General features: G+C 36.9%; 1 protein-coding gene across 2 annotated transcripts in view; it reads right to left on the bottom strand.

The window, feature by feature from the left end:
* The window catches only part of LOC134532528 (ras GTPase-activating-like protein IQGAP1), a 57912-nt gene extending 40018 nt beyond the window's left edge, over positions 1-17894 (bottom strand). For both annotated transcript variants that reach the window (XM_063369004.1, XM_063369005.1), the window contains exons 1-10: positions 17599-17894; positions 17423-17519; positions 16043-16277; positions 14916-15060; positions 12052-12209; positions 10442-10576; positions 9645-9729; positions 8345-8439; positions 7650-7800; positions 3172-3332 (exon numbers count right to left, since the gene is read on the bottom strand). In XM_063369004.1, coding sequence (XP_063225074.1) covers positions 3172-3332; positions 7650-7800; positions 8345-8439; positions 9645-9729; positions 10442-10576; positions 12052-12209; positions 14916-15060; positions 16043-16277; positions 17423-17519; positions 17599-17710 — 1374 coding nt within the window. In that variant the 5' untranslated portion in view covers positions 17711-17894. The remainder of the gene's footprint in view (positions 1-3171; positions 3333-7649; positions 7801-8344; positions 8440-9644; positions 9730-10441; positions 10577-12051; positions 12210-14915; positions 15061-16042; positions 16278-17422; positions 17520-17598) is intronic.
* Between the last annotated feature and the right edge of the window lie 2245 nt (positions 17895-20139).

Here is a 20139-nt window from a genome sequence, read left to right as displayed (position 1 = left end):
CTTTTGGCTGATGCTGTCCCACGACATGGCTATACTGCGGATAGCATCCAAAACTGACCATCTAGGAAGCTCAGTCTTTCCTTTTTCACACTGCCTGATAAGGTATTTCACCAAGCGCTGTCTGTAGTTTCTTTTCAAGCACTGTATTATACCTTGGTCGAGTGGTTGTGTCACACTTGTTGTATTTGGTAGCAAGAAGAGTAAGGTAATGTTTTCCAACTTCATACCATGAGCAGTATGTGCAGCACAGTTGTCCAACAATAACAAAATTTTGCGATTTAGAGTCGCCATTTTCCTGTCCAATTTTAACAACCACAACTGGAAAATTTTTGTGGTGACCCAAGCCTTACTGTTTGCCTCGTAATCTACTGGCAGGTTTTTTGCTGCAACATCTTTGAAACATCTTGGCTTGGCAGACTTGCCAATAACCAAGGGTCGAAGTTTAGTACTGCCATCTTGATTACAACATAGTAGAACTGTAAGACGAACTTTACTGTGTTTACCGCCATGGCAGTTTTCACCTTTTACGGTTAGAGTTTTATTGGGCAACAGATTGTAAAAAAGCCCTGTTTCATCCATATTAAACACATCTTGTGGTGCAAATTTACTTACGATGGACTGTACTGACTGAAGCCAGTCACTCGTTGCTGTTTGGTCGACAGCTGCAGATTCGCCACAAATGGATTTTGTGGCCAAATTATGCCTATCTTTGAAGCGTTGAAGCCATCCGTTGCTGCAATGGAAATCGTCAATTCTGAGTTGCAGTGCCAGCTGATCAGCCTTTTCTTGGATAATAGGCCCGGAAATTGGAACTCTGGCGGCGCGCATTTGATGAAACCACTCCAGCAGTTTGGCCTCTAATTCGGAATGTTTACCGACGCGCATCCTTTTCTTAGTTTGATTACTACCTTTCCTGACCGCTTCTTCTATTTTATCTGCTTGCTTTAGAATTGTACTTAAGGTTGATTTTGATATACCAAACTCTTCAGAAAGTTCTGTTTTCGTTTTTTCACCCTGACGAACTGAATTTATTATCTTAATTTTCGTCTTCAATGCAATTTCCTTGCGTTTACGTTTTGCCTCCATTTTTATGTGTGTACGTACAAATTCTAAAGTTTAATAAAATTCTCACGAGATAATTCACTTAAACTTTCATTACAACGTACACAAATATTAAACACGTTAGGCGTAACATATATTTTGTTTTTATTGGTCCGGCACAGATTCATGTATACAAAGGAAGTACAAAATCGAACGTAAATACCATCCCACGTGAAGTTCGATATATCGAATATTGTACAAACGCGAGTGATTTCTGAACATATCGAACACACGAACGAGTGATTTTGAAAACATAGAGTTAAAAACACACTTCGGACACTCAGGCGGGGCCGTATCTTTGTGGTAATCTTTGGTTCGTATTAAACGGTAAACATGACTGTTTGTTTATACGGACGAGAATTGTTATTGTTCGCTATACATAATAACGAGAATTTCGTATTAACCAAACAAATCTTCATTGTGTTTAATGGGCATATTTCACGGGGAAATAGTAATAGGTAATATTAACGAGTCATTCGTAATAAGCGGGATAATATTAACGAGGTTTCACTGTACATATTTATAAAAATTTTGCTCACGGTAGGGGAATAATATTATTTCGTTTTTATAACACGATTTTATAACAAATTCGCATCCCAAATACACCAAACTTATTTATGTGTTACAATATTTTTTAAAACATTGTGCAAATGATCCCGGGTGTAATTTGAATTATTATGTGGAACTGTACAACACCATTGTTGGTTCAAAACGTATTAAAATATTCAACATTACTTTTAAATAACCGTACCGACTGTGCTGAAAATCGGTGGACAATCGTTAAATTACATAATATTAATAATTCAAATGACGAAAATATGATTGAAAAGTCAAATCGATGGTTGTTCCAATCGAGTGGAAGAGAGATTCCACGCATGCGTACAATGAGCATCAAGAGAGATGCCACGCATGCGTACAATGAGCAAACAACACATCCGTAGTGGGACATCCGTAGTGGGACACTTTTTCGTGCATGCAGCCGGCGTTCATCGATTTATTAGACGTCACGTCAAAAATGACAAAAACAAAAAAAAAATTAATTAAAACATTGACACATACAACACACACACAATCTAAAATTATACCTAGTGTGAATAATTGAAACAAAGTAAAAGATAATACAAAAGGAAATATAAGGCATTACATCGCTATGGGATTTGGTACTGCATCAATTACAATTTTAATATTTACACTTTCTAATAACCAGACCCAGTCATTCTAAGGTATCACTTTTTAACACAAATACTGGAGAAATTCTTTAAAGGATATCCTTACATAAATAAAATAGAAATAAATCCTATGATTTAAAAGACACTTTCAACTTTTTCCTGAGATCTCTCCACCTTCCTTAACAATTTTTATTTTCCTGGAAAATGTTTCATTAGTTTTCCAAACTTATCGCAACACTAGCAACCACAGTCAAAATGTACTGTAAATAGGTTTATAACTAGCTGTACTGCTTAACACTTCTGCTTCTGGCATCACCTACAATACTCAAACCAACTACATATTAGTCTAAGAGCAAAGTGACAATTATCCCGAAAATAAATTTAACTCAGCTTGCTTTATCAGCAAATATTCATGACAGTTATGCCAAGCAAGCTATGATGTTTTTGCATGTGCCAATGATGTTATACAGTATTCTGTTTCTTGACGGGTGTTGCCTAAAAAAATTGACTTCGGGGTTTACGAATAGCGCTGCTGACAATTCCAAACTGAGTGTGTATAGACACACGGAGGACGCTGCAACACAGACAGCACTTTAAGGTCAAAAACTTCGGGGAAGGGCTCGGGACTGCCCACGGCACTGGTAGTGTGATGGTCTACTATTTTACACGACTTTTTAAGATCTCAAACACCGTCCAGCAATTAAATATACCTCAAAGAAAAGAACTGGAATGAGATGTAGCCAACTACCTATAAGCATGGATTTCCAAATAAGTATGTAGAAAGCGGGAAGGGGGAGGGGGGTTACTCTATCATTTGCTGCAGTTTCTCTCGTACAGAGTAAAGGCAGCTTGGTAATTAAAGGAAGCAGCCAAACGCAACGCCCGCAGTTACGCGACTCACCCCCAGGTCGAGCCGGTCCACACGCATCTCCTCCAGGTAGAGCGGCGCGGCGAACTCGCTGACGCCGGGCAGTCTCAGGACCGGGTCGCCGAGGGCAGCGAGCAGGTCCTGCGACGAGCCTTCACGCAGGGCGGCATTGACCTTCGCCAGGGCCTCTCCACCTGCCAGCAACCCAGTCAGTATGAGAGTTCATTACAAACATCACCACGCTAGGCTGCCCCAACCCCCCTTATGCAAATTAATAACTTAGGTGCTGTTTACTAGAAGCATTAGAGATGTTTACCTAAAAAAAAAAGTGATACACAGTTTTCAATACACTTGATTTTAATTCTGATTTAGAAAAAAAAGTGACATATTTTAATGTATTTACAAAAACATGATTCAATTAACTATTCATATAGTGTGGCCAGTAATCATAAATGTTGTTCATAGAATAAACTTATAAAAGGTATCAGTGGTGGTACAGTCAAACCTCTATCTATCGTTTTTCAGGGGACCAACAAAAAAATTCAGTAGATGCGGACATTCAATAGATGTGGACTTCACTCTTAGATTTTGAAAAAAATATTTTAACCTCAAAATTAGTGTCAGAAATATATCAGTTATTTGTCATTAAAGTCTAATCATTTGAAAAAAAAAAAAATAGAAGCATTTTACTTAATTCAATTTACACTTGCAAAAAAAAAAACATACGCACAATAAACCTACATGGAAATTAAAGTCTTTTTCAATATCCTGAAGTCTGAAATATGTTTACTCATGTCATCAAATATAGATGTGTACTGAAGAAGCCGATTTTTCCAATATTTAGTTGAATCGGCATTTCTGCCGACTTCCGATACGCTTGTTAATTTTCGGCCGATATTACTGAAAAAACGAGAGACTGCCATAACCTAAAAATCCACGAGTACCCTTTTCTCTTTTCGTAGTAGTACTGCATTCTTTCAGATCGCATTATTTCTTCGCAATATTTGCTAACCGTACATATAAAAATTTAACATGCTTTTTTTTTCAATAATGTTCTTTAATTTTTATATGTCATAAATAGGGATGATGATTTTTCGTTTTCGCGAAATAGATGCGAAAATATGCTAAATTATATTTTTCCCGCTATAAAATGTGAAATCTAGACTATTCCGAGATAAATGCGAAATCAAGGTAAAAAACGTAGATTCGTCTTCACTCTACACAATTTATTTACAGATTGCATTTCGTTTCAGTTCAGTATCAAAAGAAACCATTTTTTTATGGCGTATTCAGCACAAGTATCTTATTGTCACGTCATTCACAACACTATTGCTCGTAAATATTGAATGAAGAATGGCCATCCGTGCCTCGCGATTGTAAACAAAGCAAAGAACAACTAGCTGGAAGAGTGTCCGTCATCTTGCAGAGTACAAGTTTTTAGGCCGCCATATTGCGACATCTCTGCTTCGCCGCGCTAACAATTCCCATTTTCTGGCTGTATTTCACGTGAAAGCCGCGTTCTTGTGTAGTCTGTGGAAGGTGGTCTGTTTACAAATACGTGCATACTCGTGAATGTGTTGTATACTGTTATTTCTCGTGGTAAAAATGGGACGAAACATAATTTCCATTCGCGATTGCATAATTGAATACAAAAGTGAACAGTTCTACGAAAGTGATACGAATATTTTAATGCGCAATTTATGTAATCACCGTCTGGAGTGGAAAAAAAAAAAAATGTACTTGAAAAGCACATTAAATCTGAGGGACATCAGACTGCAAAAAAAAAAAAAAAAAAAAAAAAAAAAAAGATTCACCGAGAAATCGGATGAAGGATAAAAGTCGGTAAAACAGCAAGCAACGGTTTCTAGCATTATCGAAAACCAAAAGACGGCGAAAATTGAAAAAAACGAATAAAAAAAAATTAGAAAAAAAAAAAAAACTAGTTTCAATAACATTATTTGTGCACTCTACATCAACTATGGCCATTATTGCACTCATAAGTGCTAAAAAGTAGGGTTGTGCGAGAATGAGATTTAGGCCTCGAGAAATTTTCGAGAAAGAAAATATTTTTCTCGCAAGAAACGAGACGAGAATGAGAAATTTTTAAATAATCAAGATTTACTGTAGATATCACTTTCAAAATATATTGTTCTGTAGATAAAACTGTTGTTTATCATATAGAATGACAATTTAGTTGCCTGTGCACAACTGACATGCACCACACGTTGTGTAAGCCTACACTAAATTATAAATAAACATTCACTCACTTAGGTAAAAGTCTAGTAGCTAACATGTTAATTGTGGTTCCCGTTGACTTATCGCCACTTTTTGTGTAATACTGCCACACTGATATGTCCACATCTTCCATTTTACCGTAAAATCAGTTTAATTTGACAACAAAGTTTACTTCTGTTAAACTGTTATATTCCTGCAACACTTTTTTTTCCATTTGGTTACGCCGCAGTTAGAGATACAGCAGTATTAGGAAATTATTCTCATATTCCTAATAACATTTTACAGGCGTCACATTATTTATTCATACCCGCAGAGTAGCTCACGTAAACGGGAAACTCTGGTACTGTAATGAAAACAAAGAAATTTATGCTAGGGAGGCTTTGGCGGGATTCATTACTCGTGACGTCTTACGACCGAGTGAAGCAAAGGTGGAAAAGGAAATGGGATGAACATACTATTTATTCTGCCTTTTCAACGGGTTTGAACACACACATTCACGTAATTTTACGTAATACAAGGGAGTGAATTGTTCTGCGTGTTCAATCCATTCCTTTACATTCCAGTCCATTTAATAATCACATGACTTGCGCAGTCTTTTATTGGAAATGAAATAAGAAACGGAACAGTGAAGACGACTCGGTCTGGCAGCATGACCACCATTTCCTTTTGTTCGTTAAAAAGTAAATTTTGTATTTTGACGTAATAATCAAAATTTCAGTATGCTATTAAACATTACCGAACAAAATATTATGACTAAATTAAAGGTACTGCTTTTAATAACTTTACCGTAATAATGTGTATGTAAACAAAACTAATTTTGTAGGTTAGGTTCAAACGTATTTTATTATGTATTACGCTTACGTAATTTAAAAATGAAATACGGCAGTTTTTCTTTCAGGATAAATTGGAATTTCACAAGACAGATTTTATTCACAGTTACGGTTATTGATAAAGGTTTTGGATGGTTGACTATCGGCTAGTCTAATATCTCTTAATGATTGCATCATGTTTGCTTTGTGTTCTGCCAAATCATTTTTCGTCCAAACAGGCAGACGCATTTTGTATTTTTAAAACATTTAAACTAAAATAATGGCAGTGTGTGTGTAATGTTCAACATATAAAAATACAACTATCAATATCAAATTTAGTTTCCATACCAAATTGAGTTACCGGTACCAAAAAAAAATTCTCGTTTTTTTCGAGAAATTATTTTTCTCGCTCGCTGTTCGAAAATGCAATATTTCTCGAAATTTTTCTTGAGGTTCGAGATCTCGCACAACACTACTAAAAAGTTGTTTGGAAACCTGCCAAGATAGGCTATCTTCGTAGTTGTGCTAGATTTTTTTTTCTGTGGTTGTTAATAATTAATATGTGTATTATTTAATGCTTTTTAAAAATATACTTTTCTTCGGTAATGTAAAATGATAGAATTGGCTAAATCTTGTTTTTAAAAATGCTACAAAATGCTAAATTTCAAATTCAAAATGCTAAATATTATTTTAAATGCTATAAATCACCATCTCTAGTCATAAATAAATACGTACATTACCATCACGGTAAATATACATGTCGGTTGTTACGGTAACTATAGTGCAAATGTGGTAGCTATCGTGCTTCTGTAGTATTATGGTATCAACAAAGAATCTTTAGTTCTTTTTATGGTAATTATCGTAAGATAACAATTGGGTTTGTACTGTAGTTATGGTACATCATCCATATTTCTTCGTAAGTTGTTGTTCATTTGTCTTTTCTTCATGTTTACGTGCTCCATTACTTGGCTGCAGATTTAAGGTGATTTTTACTACTTCTGTATACAATAGTTACTGTTTTTATGATGGTTTCTGTCTAAGAAATGGTTATTTCTGCAATATATTTATGGTTAAACCATCATCTATTATAATTTATAGTGATGGGACCACATATTTTGTACGATCAATGCGGACAAACCGATAATTCGAACATCGGTACAAGCGGACTTTTTTTTAACCTTAGTTGTATGGCAATTTTGCCGGGACCGTAGAAAGTATACAATAAACACGGACAATCGATACATGCGAGTTCGATAGATAGAGGTTTGACTGTATTGGATTATCGTAGTGGTATGGGGGTAATAAAAGTTGGTATCGAAACAGTCCTAATGAATCCTAGCGCCATATGCACCCATTTCTCCTAGTATCTTCCGTGTTGCAAGACTCGGGTCAGTTACCCTGGTTTCAACCACCAGCACACTAGCACAGACAGCACTAGCCTGACTGAAGGCAGGCGGAGGCACTCACAGACGTGCTGGTTCCGGGCGACGTAGTTCCCGCGGCACACGACGGCCTGCAGCTTCTCGCGCTGCTCGCCCGTCACCAGCTCACTGCACGGCTCCCCCGTCGCGCTGCCGAACTCCTCCAGGTAGCACGGCGCGTTGCCGCTCTGGACGTCCTGCGCACACAGCCTCTGCCGGTCTCCCGGTCTCCCGCACACCGGCTCTGCTACTCGCAACACAGGGTGCGGCGCTCCACAAGTGTTAGCAGGCGGAGCGTCATGTTTGAAGATGCTGTTCAGAGTTCCAGGTTAGTCAGATGTTAAGAATGTCAAAGTTTAGGATGGATATTCAAAATAATGATCCTTGTAGTTCTTTAATCAACCTCTGCATGTTCAGTACACTAAGAGTCTCGTAAATGCAGCTAAAATAGGTATAAATAACATTAAGTAATTATTTGTTTTTTTGTTTATTTTTCTTATATAATACTTTCATCAAAATTTGTATTGTTATCTAGGGTTTACACTTAAATTAAACCTAACGCTATCACTGTATTGACAAAAAATTACAAGTTTCCACCTTGTTTTGACCGAATACTTGATATATTATTTTGGAGTTGTGTGACTTGAATAATTCATTATGAACACTACGGGTTTGGTGACAAAGCCACATGCCCTGGCAGACCGTGTATTGGTACCAACGGGAGAGAGTGCACGCCGGTACCTTGAGCAGCAAGGCTGGGGACGCCAACACTCGACACAGCGCTGCTTCGTCTCGCTTCTGGACGGCATCCACAGCATCGCACCACGCGGCAGTCACTGCAATGCCACACCGGCAGTTTCAGATACCGTTTCGAAACAACCATCTCCCACGACATTCATGCACGTACAGGATGGCTGGCAAATTTGTGAATTAAAAATTCTCTAGACTTTTCCAGGTTTGGATAAAAAATTTCCCTGACCACCACTTCAAATTTGAAATCATAACTCGTAGGCATAAGACACTTCACTATTGCAACAGGCAACCATCAATTATTTTGTCACACTACTGTCAGTAGCACTGACGTAAATGCACATGGTCGAAATCCTGATTTAGTGATCAAGATAAGACATTGGGAAGGGGGAGGAAAAGAATGTTTAAGTATATCTAGCTCAAATAAAAATAAGTCTCTACGATAATTTCTATTCTTCAGTGAGCTCACCATTAATAAAATTCCCTGACTACCTCAGAAATTTTCCTGATATTTCTCTGTTCAAAATCCCCTTAGTTCCCCCCCCCCTTTTTTTTTCTTCACTATCGCTAGCCACCTTGATATAAGTACGTTAATAGCTTTTTAATGATTCTGTCAAGGGCCCCGCCTACCTGTGCATATGTATGAGGTGCAGAGCTCAGAAGAAACTACACAATTTTAAAACTGCTGAAAATATCCTAGTTTCATGAAATGACCTTCATAACATTAAAATAATACATTTTAGAGCTTTCGGTTAGAAGACATTCAATAAGAATACAAAAAAATATGTGTAATAAGTAGTCCAGAAACATTGATCAAAAACCAAGAGGGATCAAAAATCGCACAAATCCAAGTCGTAAAAACAGAAGCGGAGATGTGCAGCGTGTCCAAGAGCAATGGTTGGATACCAGGCACCCGGTGGGCGGTGGGCGGGCAGACATGTCTGGCACCATGAAACCATTATCTTTGGAAAGATGGTAGAGGATCGGCTAGGGAGGGCGAGTTTTTATACTGTGCCACGTGCAGTACAGTGCTTGCCAAGAGAAATGTGGCACAAAGGATTGATTTTCTTCAAAATTTTAATTTTTTTAACACAAATGTTTTTATGGTTCCTCAAAAAGGAGTTGTAATAGAGAGGTGGTCTCAATGAACGAAGTCGCGACAACTGGGTTCCAGATGCTATGTTTATATTATGTTACACCAGACTAGTTCTATTCCAGTCACATATCAGCAAATGGCCCACACACAAACTTGGGAAGCCCTGCCGCTCAGCAAAACACTTGCTTCACTCACCATTCACTGAGGTGATGTGTCCTTGGATTTCAGCCAACGTTAGCAGCTCATCGTAGACGTCGGGAATGAAGCTGTCGCTCAGTGACTACAGACATCACACACACAACTTTTATCAGAATCATGCTCTTCAAAATGCTAGTATTCACTTCTCAAATATGCTGCTATTAATGGACAAGTTCTCTGGTAGCCTCATCGCTAGTCCGTAGCAGGCCAATCCATCTTCCACATTAAACTGGTTTTTTTTTTGTCCACTCTTTTTTTAGCTAATTCAAATGCTCATCTTCTGTCATCTGTAGCACATAAATTAAAGCATATCTCTTGCATATTTACTACATTAACTAAACAAACCCTGATCCTCACTTACTTTCTGTACACATGGCCTTCCCTTTCTTTGTAATGGAAACATCATTCGGTCCAGAGGACTCGATTAAATACAGTTTCAAACTGTTAAAAGGCACGTTTAACCCTTTGACGTATTATTTCTTATCTTTTCAAAACTCCACTATTTTTTTTTCTTTACTCACGAAGTAATAAAAATTTCAGTGGCCATAAATTTTTTTTTTTACTGCAAAATAGAACACCCCAAATAAAAGGTAAAATAATAAGTTTAATGATTTGTTTATTATGATTAATGCATTTTTTGAATTGATAAAAAGTTGACGTGAGTTTTTTTTAATGAACCCCCGCTCCCTTTAAATGAGATTTTGCCATGGAACAGCTTAATGTGGTCCTAAATATAATAATGTATCTTCGGTATTCCCATTAAAGCTACACTGACGCTCGGTAACCCAGCACACCTTGTTGGCCGCGACCTGGACCTTGTCTGCCCTGGCCTGCGCCAGCACGTCGAGGTAGCAGCTCGCCAGCTCCTCCTGTACGTGTTGCAGCACGGCCGCTGGGGAGCGCAGCGCGGCACGGAGCTGTTCCGAGTCCTGCACCCAGCACACACGCCCAGCTCACATTCCACTCCCACAGCACTAACACATGCGGCCCAGCAATCCCGGCGTTTATTCTTGATTATTACGCATAAATCTTTCAGATCCACCGCAAATTACCATCTTAACATATATAAATCCAGTGTCCCGATGTTTGTTTCCAGTGAACGCTTCACCGAGTCAACCGATTTCGATGAAAATTGGCATTTGTGTAATTTTTTCCAACTTGAGAGATAGAACAGTTTTTATTTCAATTAATGGTCTTAATAATTTATAATTAATAATAAATAATAAATAACCGGTCGCCATGGGTAAACAAAAAATCATAGGTCATAAACATGCAAACAGTAATTGTGTGACATTTCTCTATGTCCAACACACTGTCATATAGCGCTATCCAGTTTGCTTTAACTTGCAGACAATAAAGCTCCATGTGTTTAGCCCGGGCAACGCAGGGTACTGCAGCTAGTAATCATATAAGATTTCACTGTAATTGAATTTTAATGATAAAATAACACCAAAGAATAAAAATAAATTAGTTTCAATCAGAAATTTAGTTGAAAATTGTTTCATTGTTTTCAACAGAAAAATTGCAGAACATTTTTTTTTTAAATTTTGAAGCCAAATTTTTTTTTCCACGTGGCTGTTATAAGTTGTTGATTTAAGGATCAATTTTATTCTTCACTAAACATAGAAAATCAAACACATTGAATCACTGTACCACAAACTATTTTATACAGTACACAAACGTCAATAATTTAGTCACTCTAAACCAGTTATTTCCAGGAAGACGCGACTATCTTCGCAGGGGCGGCCGCAAGAGTCTAATTGATCCAAGGAACGCTTCACAAGGCTACTAAATACAACAAATGTTTTGTGTTTTTTTGGAGCGAGATTTTACACACGGACGAGGTTCGACCCAACTGGCAGCAGAAACACTTTAAAATAGCGAACCTTTTACTACAATGCTGCGGAATCACGTGCATATTTGCTGGGTTCCTGAAGATACAAAATTCTTAGACACTGATGAAAGACTTTTTCACAACCGCGCCTCTGCCTGAGCACCTGCTGGATTTTTTTTTTTTTTTTTTTTTTTTTTTGCATTATAACTACCCATGAATAGAGACCTGAAAAATTTGTGGATTCATTTCGGTTATGCTAAAATTCAAATAATTATACCTTAGTGCTGCTTCTGCCATTGGTTCACTGTTAATCTGGAGGACTGAGGGCCAATTAGAGACCTATCACTCATAGAAGCGTCGAATCACAGGCCACCCAGTCGAGACGACTCACAAGTCAGCAGCCAATAAACAGTTGGCAATTGCCCGTGTGTGTAGTGGATATTGGAGTCTATCCTGAAGGTCATTGAACCAGCGATTTTTTCCGGTCTCTACCCATGAACTATTATAATATATATTTTTTTCAACTCCAGACACTGCAACGCAATGTTCTGGCAGACACGGGCGCCACACCTGCTTGTCAACGGCGTCGTTGATGGCCCGGGCCGCAGCGTGCAGCGCCCCCTCGTCCCCGCTGGCGCCGCGCGACAGGATGCCCCCGATCTTCTGGAAGGACGGCATCTGCTGGCCGCACTTCCTCAGCTCCTGGCTGACTGCCGAGATCTGCTCGTCTGCGACACGGAGCGCGGTCCACACCCTCACTCTCGTATCATCTTTGAAAGATTTGTGCAATGGGAGTGCATGACTTGATGCAAGCTTTTGGACATACGCCATTGCTAAGCACATGTATGTCTGCAGAAGAAAACTACAAAAAACCAAAAGACAAAAGACACAAATTAAGCAAAAATTGCTTTTGTCAACAGGATATATACACCACATAATATTCCATAACAGAAATATGGTCAACAAACAAAGAAAAACAAAGAAAAATGGACTAAGAGAACGAAAAAAAAACCACAAATGATTCATTGAACCAAAATTTTTTTGTTCTCTTAGTCAATTTTTCCGTATTTCTTTGTTTGCTGACCACATTTCTGTCATGGAATATATGTGGTGTATATATCCTGTTGACAACAGCAATTTTTGCTTAATTTGTGTTTTTTTTTCTTTTGGTTTTTTGTAGTTTTCTTCTACAGACATACATGTGCTTAGCAATGGCGTATGTCCAAAAGCTTACATCAAGTCCTCACTCTCATACCCTGCATTTTACAAAACTCCATTCTTTCATTTTGTTGGTTTTCTCACGGGTCCCTTCAGAGGTGTAAAAAAAAAAAGTGCATCCATAGCTGAGAGTAGTGTGACGACTACCTGAAAAACTTTACAACCTTTGGATTTTCCATTAACGTGGGCATTTCAATATGCCATTTCATCATTACACATGTAATTTTATTTTTTAGTACAGAAGAGCACCCCTCAACCGTAATTCCCACAAACGGAACTCCCGATATCCGGAACTAATTTAAAAAAAAAAAAAAAAAAAAAAAAAAAAAAATTAAAACATTACAAAACATCTCAGAAACATTTCCGCACTGGAACGAGGCGTTTTTTCTTTTGCCTGACTGTACATGTCTTGTATGCGCGGGTGCGCGCACGTCTGTCAGAGAGCTAATTATAGCCAGTCTTTCCCGCGCATTGCGTAGATACACCGCTGGTTTTCGCGTCGGACGTGAATTACTATAAAGATGTTTATGCTGTAAGTAGTTTTATTGTTTCACTATGTCAAGTAAACGGAAAATTTCGGCCGGTCCGAGAGTACACACGCTGACACACGTGATAGCCAATAACATTTACTTCCAACGTGTGATGCTTTCAGTTTGTAGACAATAATTTTGTGTACAAATATGTATTATGTACATATTTATACGTTAATATATGGTTAAACAGTCTACATTTACCTGTATTTCTCTATCTGTGTTTTTTAACGAGATGCTTGAAGTGTTATTCTTGTGTATGTGAAATGTAAACTGTGAGTGGCAGTAACTATACACTCTCCAGGAAGTGTGAATCACTAGCACGTCAACACAGAAGTAACACAACACTGCAGCTGTAGTCCTACTACCTCCCCCGAACCCTCATCATCCTCTTCGCTCACGCACACCACACGCACCCACCCACAGAGATAAGAAATACGTGCCTGCCAGCTTGCTAGAATGAACAATGAAGGTCATTCAACCGGCCCGGAGGACGGCCCTACCGCAACTCCCCTTACCCGGAATTTTCCCATAACCGGAAAAGACCTCCCCCCAATGATTCCGGTTGAGGGGTGCTCTACTGTACTATGGTGGGAATAATAACTAGTCTGCTTATTAAATATAGAACTAGCTACCTATTAAGCATAGAACTAGTGTGTACTATCTTGTCAAAGGACAGCTCTAAAGATCATTAATCTTATATATACTCAGTCGAGTATAATTGATCACCTTCGAAGTTTTGTTAAATACATATATTCATATTTCTTCTACCAGCGTTTGCCAAACATCTATTTTTGGTTATGGAATCCTCACCATACAATGCAGCATGCTTCATATATACTTAGATCATTTTTTTTTACAAACATTTTTTTATAATTTTTCCTCCAAGTTTTTCATTTTTTGTAAACTTTAGAATAAAATTGAACTTTTATTACACTACCTATAAATATATATTAATTATTATTTTTTTTTAATTTTACTTGTTTTTAAATATATTCTTTTATATACCAACATGTTTCTGCATGCTTACGAAGACTTCCCAGTACAGTAATCAGGGAACTCGAACAATGATCGATACACAAGCTAATCATACAGGTAACTTTAAATAAATAACTCATGTACATGTCAGTAAACACAAACAAATTCATGTGAAACCATTAGCATTAATAATTCATAGCTGTATCATGGACAAAAAATTTAATCAACTTAATTTCTGTCTACAAAGTAGTTTTCTCCTACACTGAAAATGACAGCCACAAGTTGCAAAAAACACAATTTAGTCAAATATTGTAATTCTAATTACATGGTAGTCTTGATTTATCAAGATTCGATTAACAGAGGTTCCATATCATCCGAGCTGACTAAAGCGCCATTACCTGCAAAGACTGTTGAAACATTTGCTTGAGGACCTAGAAAATGATTAAGAAATGTTGACAGAATAAAGAAAATTAACCTCAAAGTTGTCATTTACTGGATGGGAAAATCACGGAGTGACGTTGAGAGAATCTACACAGATGAAAAGCTGGAAAAGTATCACCACGAAAAATTATTCCACTGGGCCAATTAAACACCAAGATTTTTTTCTTATTATATATGTGTTATCAGACATGTGTTTTGACTGTCCGAAGTTGAGCTGTCTACATTAATTCTGTCAGTATGTGTCATCCAAAGAGGCCACGCGACTACCTGTGAAGTCGACCTTGCCGTACAGATCCTGGATGAGGGGGGCCTGGCCCAGCTTGAACAGGTGCGTGCTCAGGGCGTGGATGCAGTAGATGACGCGTGGCATGTTCTTCTTCTCGTACACGTCCGTGGTTTCCGGGTGGAACGTCTGCGGCAAAAACCACAGCCACGTGAGCATTACCGTCCGCTGCGTTACAAGACAGCAGCTTTCAGCAGTCGCCAACAAAGGCCTGGTCTAGATGTATAACGTCTCCAAATACGTAGTAGTTTTTTTCCCCCCTCCAAGAATTTCAAATCACAACACTTTGCCAGTGTTAATGATGGCATAAAATCCATTGGTTAGTTATGCAAAAATGTTTTTTCTCTATTTTTTATTTATTTATTTTTTTAGTCATAAAATTACATGTGTTTAAAAAAGTTGCTTGGGCAAACTTTTTCAGGTTCCTGCCCATTTTTTTTTAAATATTTTTTTAATTATGTCGGTTCAATAAAATTAAACACTCCAGAATGTACAGCATATCAATATTATACATTTTATACTACCCATCTAGTTCATTAAAAAAGGTTCAGTAAAGGCAGCCTTGAAACTTGGGACAAAATAATCATGATGAGGCACGTTAGTGAACCACAGGTGAAATAATGGTGGAGATAATTGGAGCATCTGAAAAGACTTAACAGCAGTGTGTGGATACATAAGGATTCAAAGCAGAGATCTGCCTTGCTGAGAGACAAGGTCTCTACAAATCCTGGGAAAGTTTTGGAGCCAGGCACAAATTCTAGGAGCCAGCGATAAAGAAAATTCTTTAGTGATCAATTCTACTTTATTTTAATTTAATAAATAAGTATTAAACGGTACATATATTGCAACTTGGTACAATATCAATAATTTGAGTAAAATTATTACATACAATTTAAATACCATCCCAATATCTTGTACAGTCATTTCTGTACAAGATTTTGTAACAACAAAATTGGCTGGTATTTTCCAAACTACTGTATAGTTACAGCTTGCTAGTCACCAGCAACGACAAGTAAGGCATCACGGCCACGTGGGCCCGGGACTTGCGGAGCCCTGGGCCCGACCGCAACACAACCACGACACAGAACCACGTCGCAAGTCTGGCCCTCACCAGCGGTAGCTCCACCGACTCCAGAGACTTGAGCCAGTAGTTGATGTTGTCAGTGTGGCGGAACTGCAGCCCGGCCACTCTGTAGCGCTTCTGTTCGGTGTCGAATATCTTCGACAGCGGCACAGTTTCCGGAGCAACCAAGTGGCCCAGTTTGGCCAGGTAAACGCCGTTCCTTAGACTTTCTTCCAGTTCTGTTGGCGGTGGAAGTTGTTCCTTTAGAACAGCCTCCAGCCAGCTGAAAGACAGCAAACACTCCACTGTTGTTTAAAACAGACACATCATATTGTGGATGAATACTAATAATTTTATTTAATATTCTGTACAGTATGATATCATTACAACATATATAACTAACTAATGATATGATGTTACTCTACAACGAACTGTTGATAAATGTAAATCATCTGGTAAGGTATGAAAATACATACTGGTACTTTAAAGTGAAACACCCTTTAAGGTGAGGTTCTTTATCCTGAAGGTTTCACTGTTACGTGAATGGTAGTCCAAGATTTTGACGTCAATTCAACAGCCTTAGCAGGAACCACAATGACACATACAAATTTTTAAAAAAAATAAAAATTCAAGTCTCACAGGTATTTGAATCACCCAGCCTGATACATAAATAAAAATCATGAACATAAAATGTGAAAATTATCAATAAGTAGGGCTACTATAAATGTACATTATCTAAATAAATTGACCAACCACCCAAAATCCTTTACATTTTGATTTTATACGGAAGGATCCCAAATTTTGCCACCCAGTCTAATACATAAATAAAAATCCATCACGAACACAAAATGTGAATACATCTATAATCAATACAACTGTGGCTTAAATCATCTAAATAAATTGACTACCTTCCCAAAGACACCTAGACTTTGAATTTAAATTGGATGTTTTCAAATTTATACAAGTGTAAATAGGAATAGGAAATTGCAACCAATTATATTATAGGGTTTATTAGAATATTATTAAGTGTGTCATTGAACTATGAATGGTTTTGTATTGTCATGGTAATTTAAATGAGAACATAGTTCAATGTTAACTTACTGTCATTGGTATTAAAAATACAGCATGCAAAAAATATTCCTGTCTTTATTACAATTTTTGTAATAGATGTCAATATATATGGTAAATTACTTTAAACTATTTAGCCTAAACAATAATAATTTGGTTCTAGGTAAATTTACATTGATATTATGACTAAATAAATGTAGCTCGGAAATACCACAAATAATTTAAGGATAAGATAACAGTAGGCGTTAATGGTTAAAACACATTAACTATAATGCCCCACTGTAGTCTATTCTGCAAAACCAGTATTTCATTCTCAAAAAAATTAATGTCTGTAGACATTAGAAGTTAGCTAATCCTTACATCTTTGCTTCTTCAAGGTGACATAAATATTCATAGGCTAAATTCTTTTGTCGGATTTCATCCATTTCTTCGCCAGAATGTCTAGGATCTTGAAGACCTATAATAAAAAAATATAAGTAAAGCAATATAGAAATTGTAATCACACTATCTCATACAAAATTTGGGATATAACTCACTGCCATAACGTGGTTCCAAATTCTCGTTACATTTGTTTTTCAGCAGTCTGTCATCTGAAGTGCCATTGCTAATTCGTACAACTGGAGTCCCTACCGTATATGAACAGGCCATTTTCACTTTTATCGAATCATTTGTCTTCGTAAGCAATGATTAACTTATACTACTGATCTCTACGCTTGACACCATCACAATCCACTCGCTATAGAACCCCGACTTAGCCTAACGCAAACAGTAGTCAACCAAATGTCAGTTTCATATATTTGTACTTCATTTGTACCATGAACTTATTGCAAAATGCGCGGCACAAAACATCACCTGATTGGTTAAAAATAAAACAAAGGAAAGACAATTTAGTTATTCTACCAACATAACACCAAAGATTAATGTTTCAAAATTTCTGCTACGTATAATGTTCTATAATAATCATTGTCTTACCATTTTGAAAAAGATTTTGGAAAAATCAGCAGCTGTATATGAAAATACATATTTGTTAAAATTTCTGTTCTTAAGATCTGACAAGTAAACTAATACTTATGGGACTTTAAAATGGATATAAGAATATATGAAATAAACACGAAGCATTAACACGTACGTTCAGTTTAAGTACCTTTTCAGTAATTCAATTCCAATCTTCAAATTTTTGAGAGAAATTAATTTTAGAAACACGCCATCTCAGTTGGAATAGGTTTTGGGGGGCATACAATTTATATTATTAATTATTCTCAAATTTCCTTTGTTTAAATAGTCTATAAAATTGTCATCAAACTCTTTTTCTGTATAGTAACTGTCAGAAAAAAAAGAAAAATTTTCGTTGATAAAAATATGGAATTAAAGCTTTTGAAACCAATATGGCTTCAATCAGTTTATTTTTATTCCCCATAAGTTGGTTACAATGAAACTTGTTAAATATTTTGGCGGGTTTAAAAAATCAAATCTTATCACGCTTAACTATAAGTGCAACTTCATTTCTTGTTATACGTCATACATCAAATAACGTATAGTACCTGGTTTGACAAATGCCTTAATATCTTTTGCGGCACCAGGCTAGAGCCGTAGTGCTCATTGAGTGTATTTAATAACATGTAAATAGTCAGGCTTCAAGTAATGGAGTAACACAAGCGACATACAGTATCTGTTTTGACTGGTGCTTTTTTTCAAGTAAAATATTACCATTTAAATATTGCGCACATATTTGGACCTTCTGTCAGTCGTTTCCCACGTGGAGAAATTAACTAAGTAATTGTAAGTTTTACATAAAACAGTGTTTTATGGATGTTGTGCGCGAGGGCACTGTCCCTCACCTCTCCCGCCAATCCACTCTTGCGACAGTCTTCATGAGTTCACGGTCAAGGCGGAGGTGACCATTACGTGGGAAAGCTACAAGACTTACATCACTGAGATCTGTGTGCCAGTAACTTATTAATCAACCGAAACCTTCGGTATTTAATTCACCACAAATACTTGGACCAGTTTGCGATGCAGGATGTGACCCACCGTGACTTCTCCTTCACTGCACGACCGTGTCATGGAGTTTGAAAAAAGAATTCAGGACCAATTTAGATCGCAATCTTTCTATACAGTACTGCCGCCAGAGGCCGTACATTAGTAACGTGAAGTGCAACGTGTTAACAGTGTTAATTTTTTTTTTATAAAATGAATCATTTTCGTATATTTACTATGCTGAGCATTATTTAAAAAAATTCAAAGTTAAATTTTATTCAGTATATCATGATAAGTTTATTTGCGACATTAGAACACATGGATTTGCTTGTTACCAAGGTTAGATATTTACACATAACTGGTGAGTACTGAAAGATTCGCTCACATTTTATGTCTACTTTGGAAAGGACACCTACAACATCTCCCCACCCCCTTATTCTCTCTAAATTCCACCCATGTAAATAGCATATTCTTTAATTTTTATTTACTTTTTCAACTCTTGCTGAATGATCCTAGCAATCAAACCAGCTCATATTTTAATTAAATGATTAAATTTAAAGCAGCATTTTGACTTGGCAAAATTAAAAAATACTACACACAAATTTTCAATTTTTGGACTGCTATTTGGACATAAAAATGCCAAAAACAAATTGTAGCACATACAAATATTATTCTTGCAGAATTTTTTGGTACTCTTCTACTGTTGGAAGTTTAACTTTGTATCCTAATTAACCTGGAATGGTGGAAAACATAAATTGAATAATCTGGTAAACTAAAATAAAACTCAGCTAAAATAATGATTTCACTATTTGTCTTCTTATAAGTACTTCTATTAATATTAAATTACAGGGTCATACATTGGCAAAATTGGGGTCACAGTGGTCTGAAGATATTATTTTTAATAGGTTCAAATAGTTAAGTTGAAAAAAAAAATGTATAGTAGAAATAACACTTTAAAATTATACATACGTAGAACTTAAAAAAATGTTGTAGTTATTTTAAGGTAGGCAGTGTTTGATGATATTTACGGAGCATATAGTGCACCCCCAAAATATTAATTTACCCCCTAAAAAGAAGAAACACTGGTTCGGATCACTCGC

The sequence above is a fragment of the Bacillus rossius genome, chromosome 6 (genome assembly GCF_032445375.1).
Source record: "Bacillus rossius redtenbacheri isolate Brsri chromosome 6, Brsri_v3, whole genome shotgun sequence".
Lineage (NCBI taxonomy): Eukaryota > Metazoa > Arthropoda > Insecta > Phasmatodea > Bacillidae > Bacillus > Bacillus rossius.
This window is presented reverse-complemented; position numbering and strand designations above follow the sequence as displayed.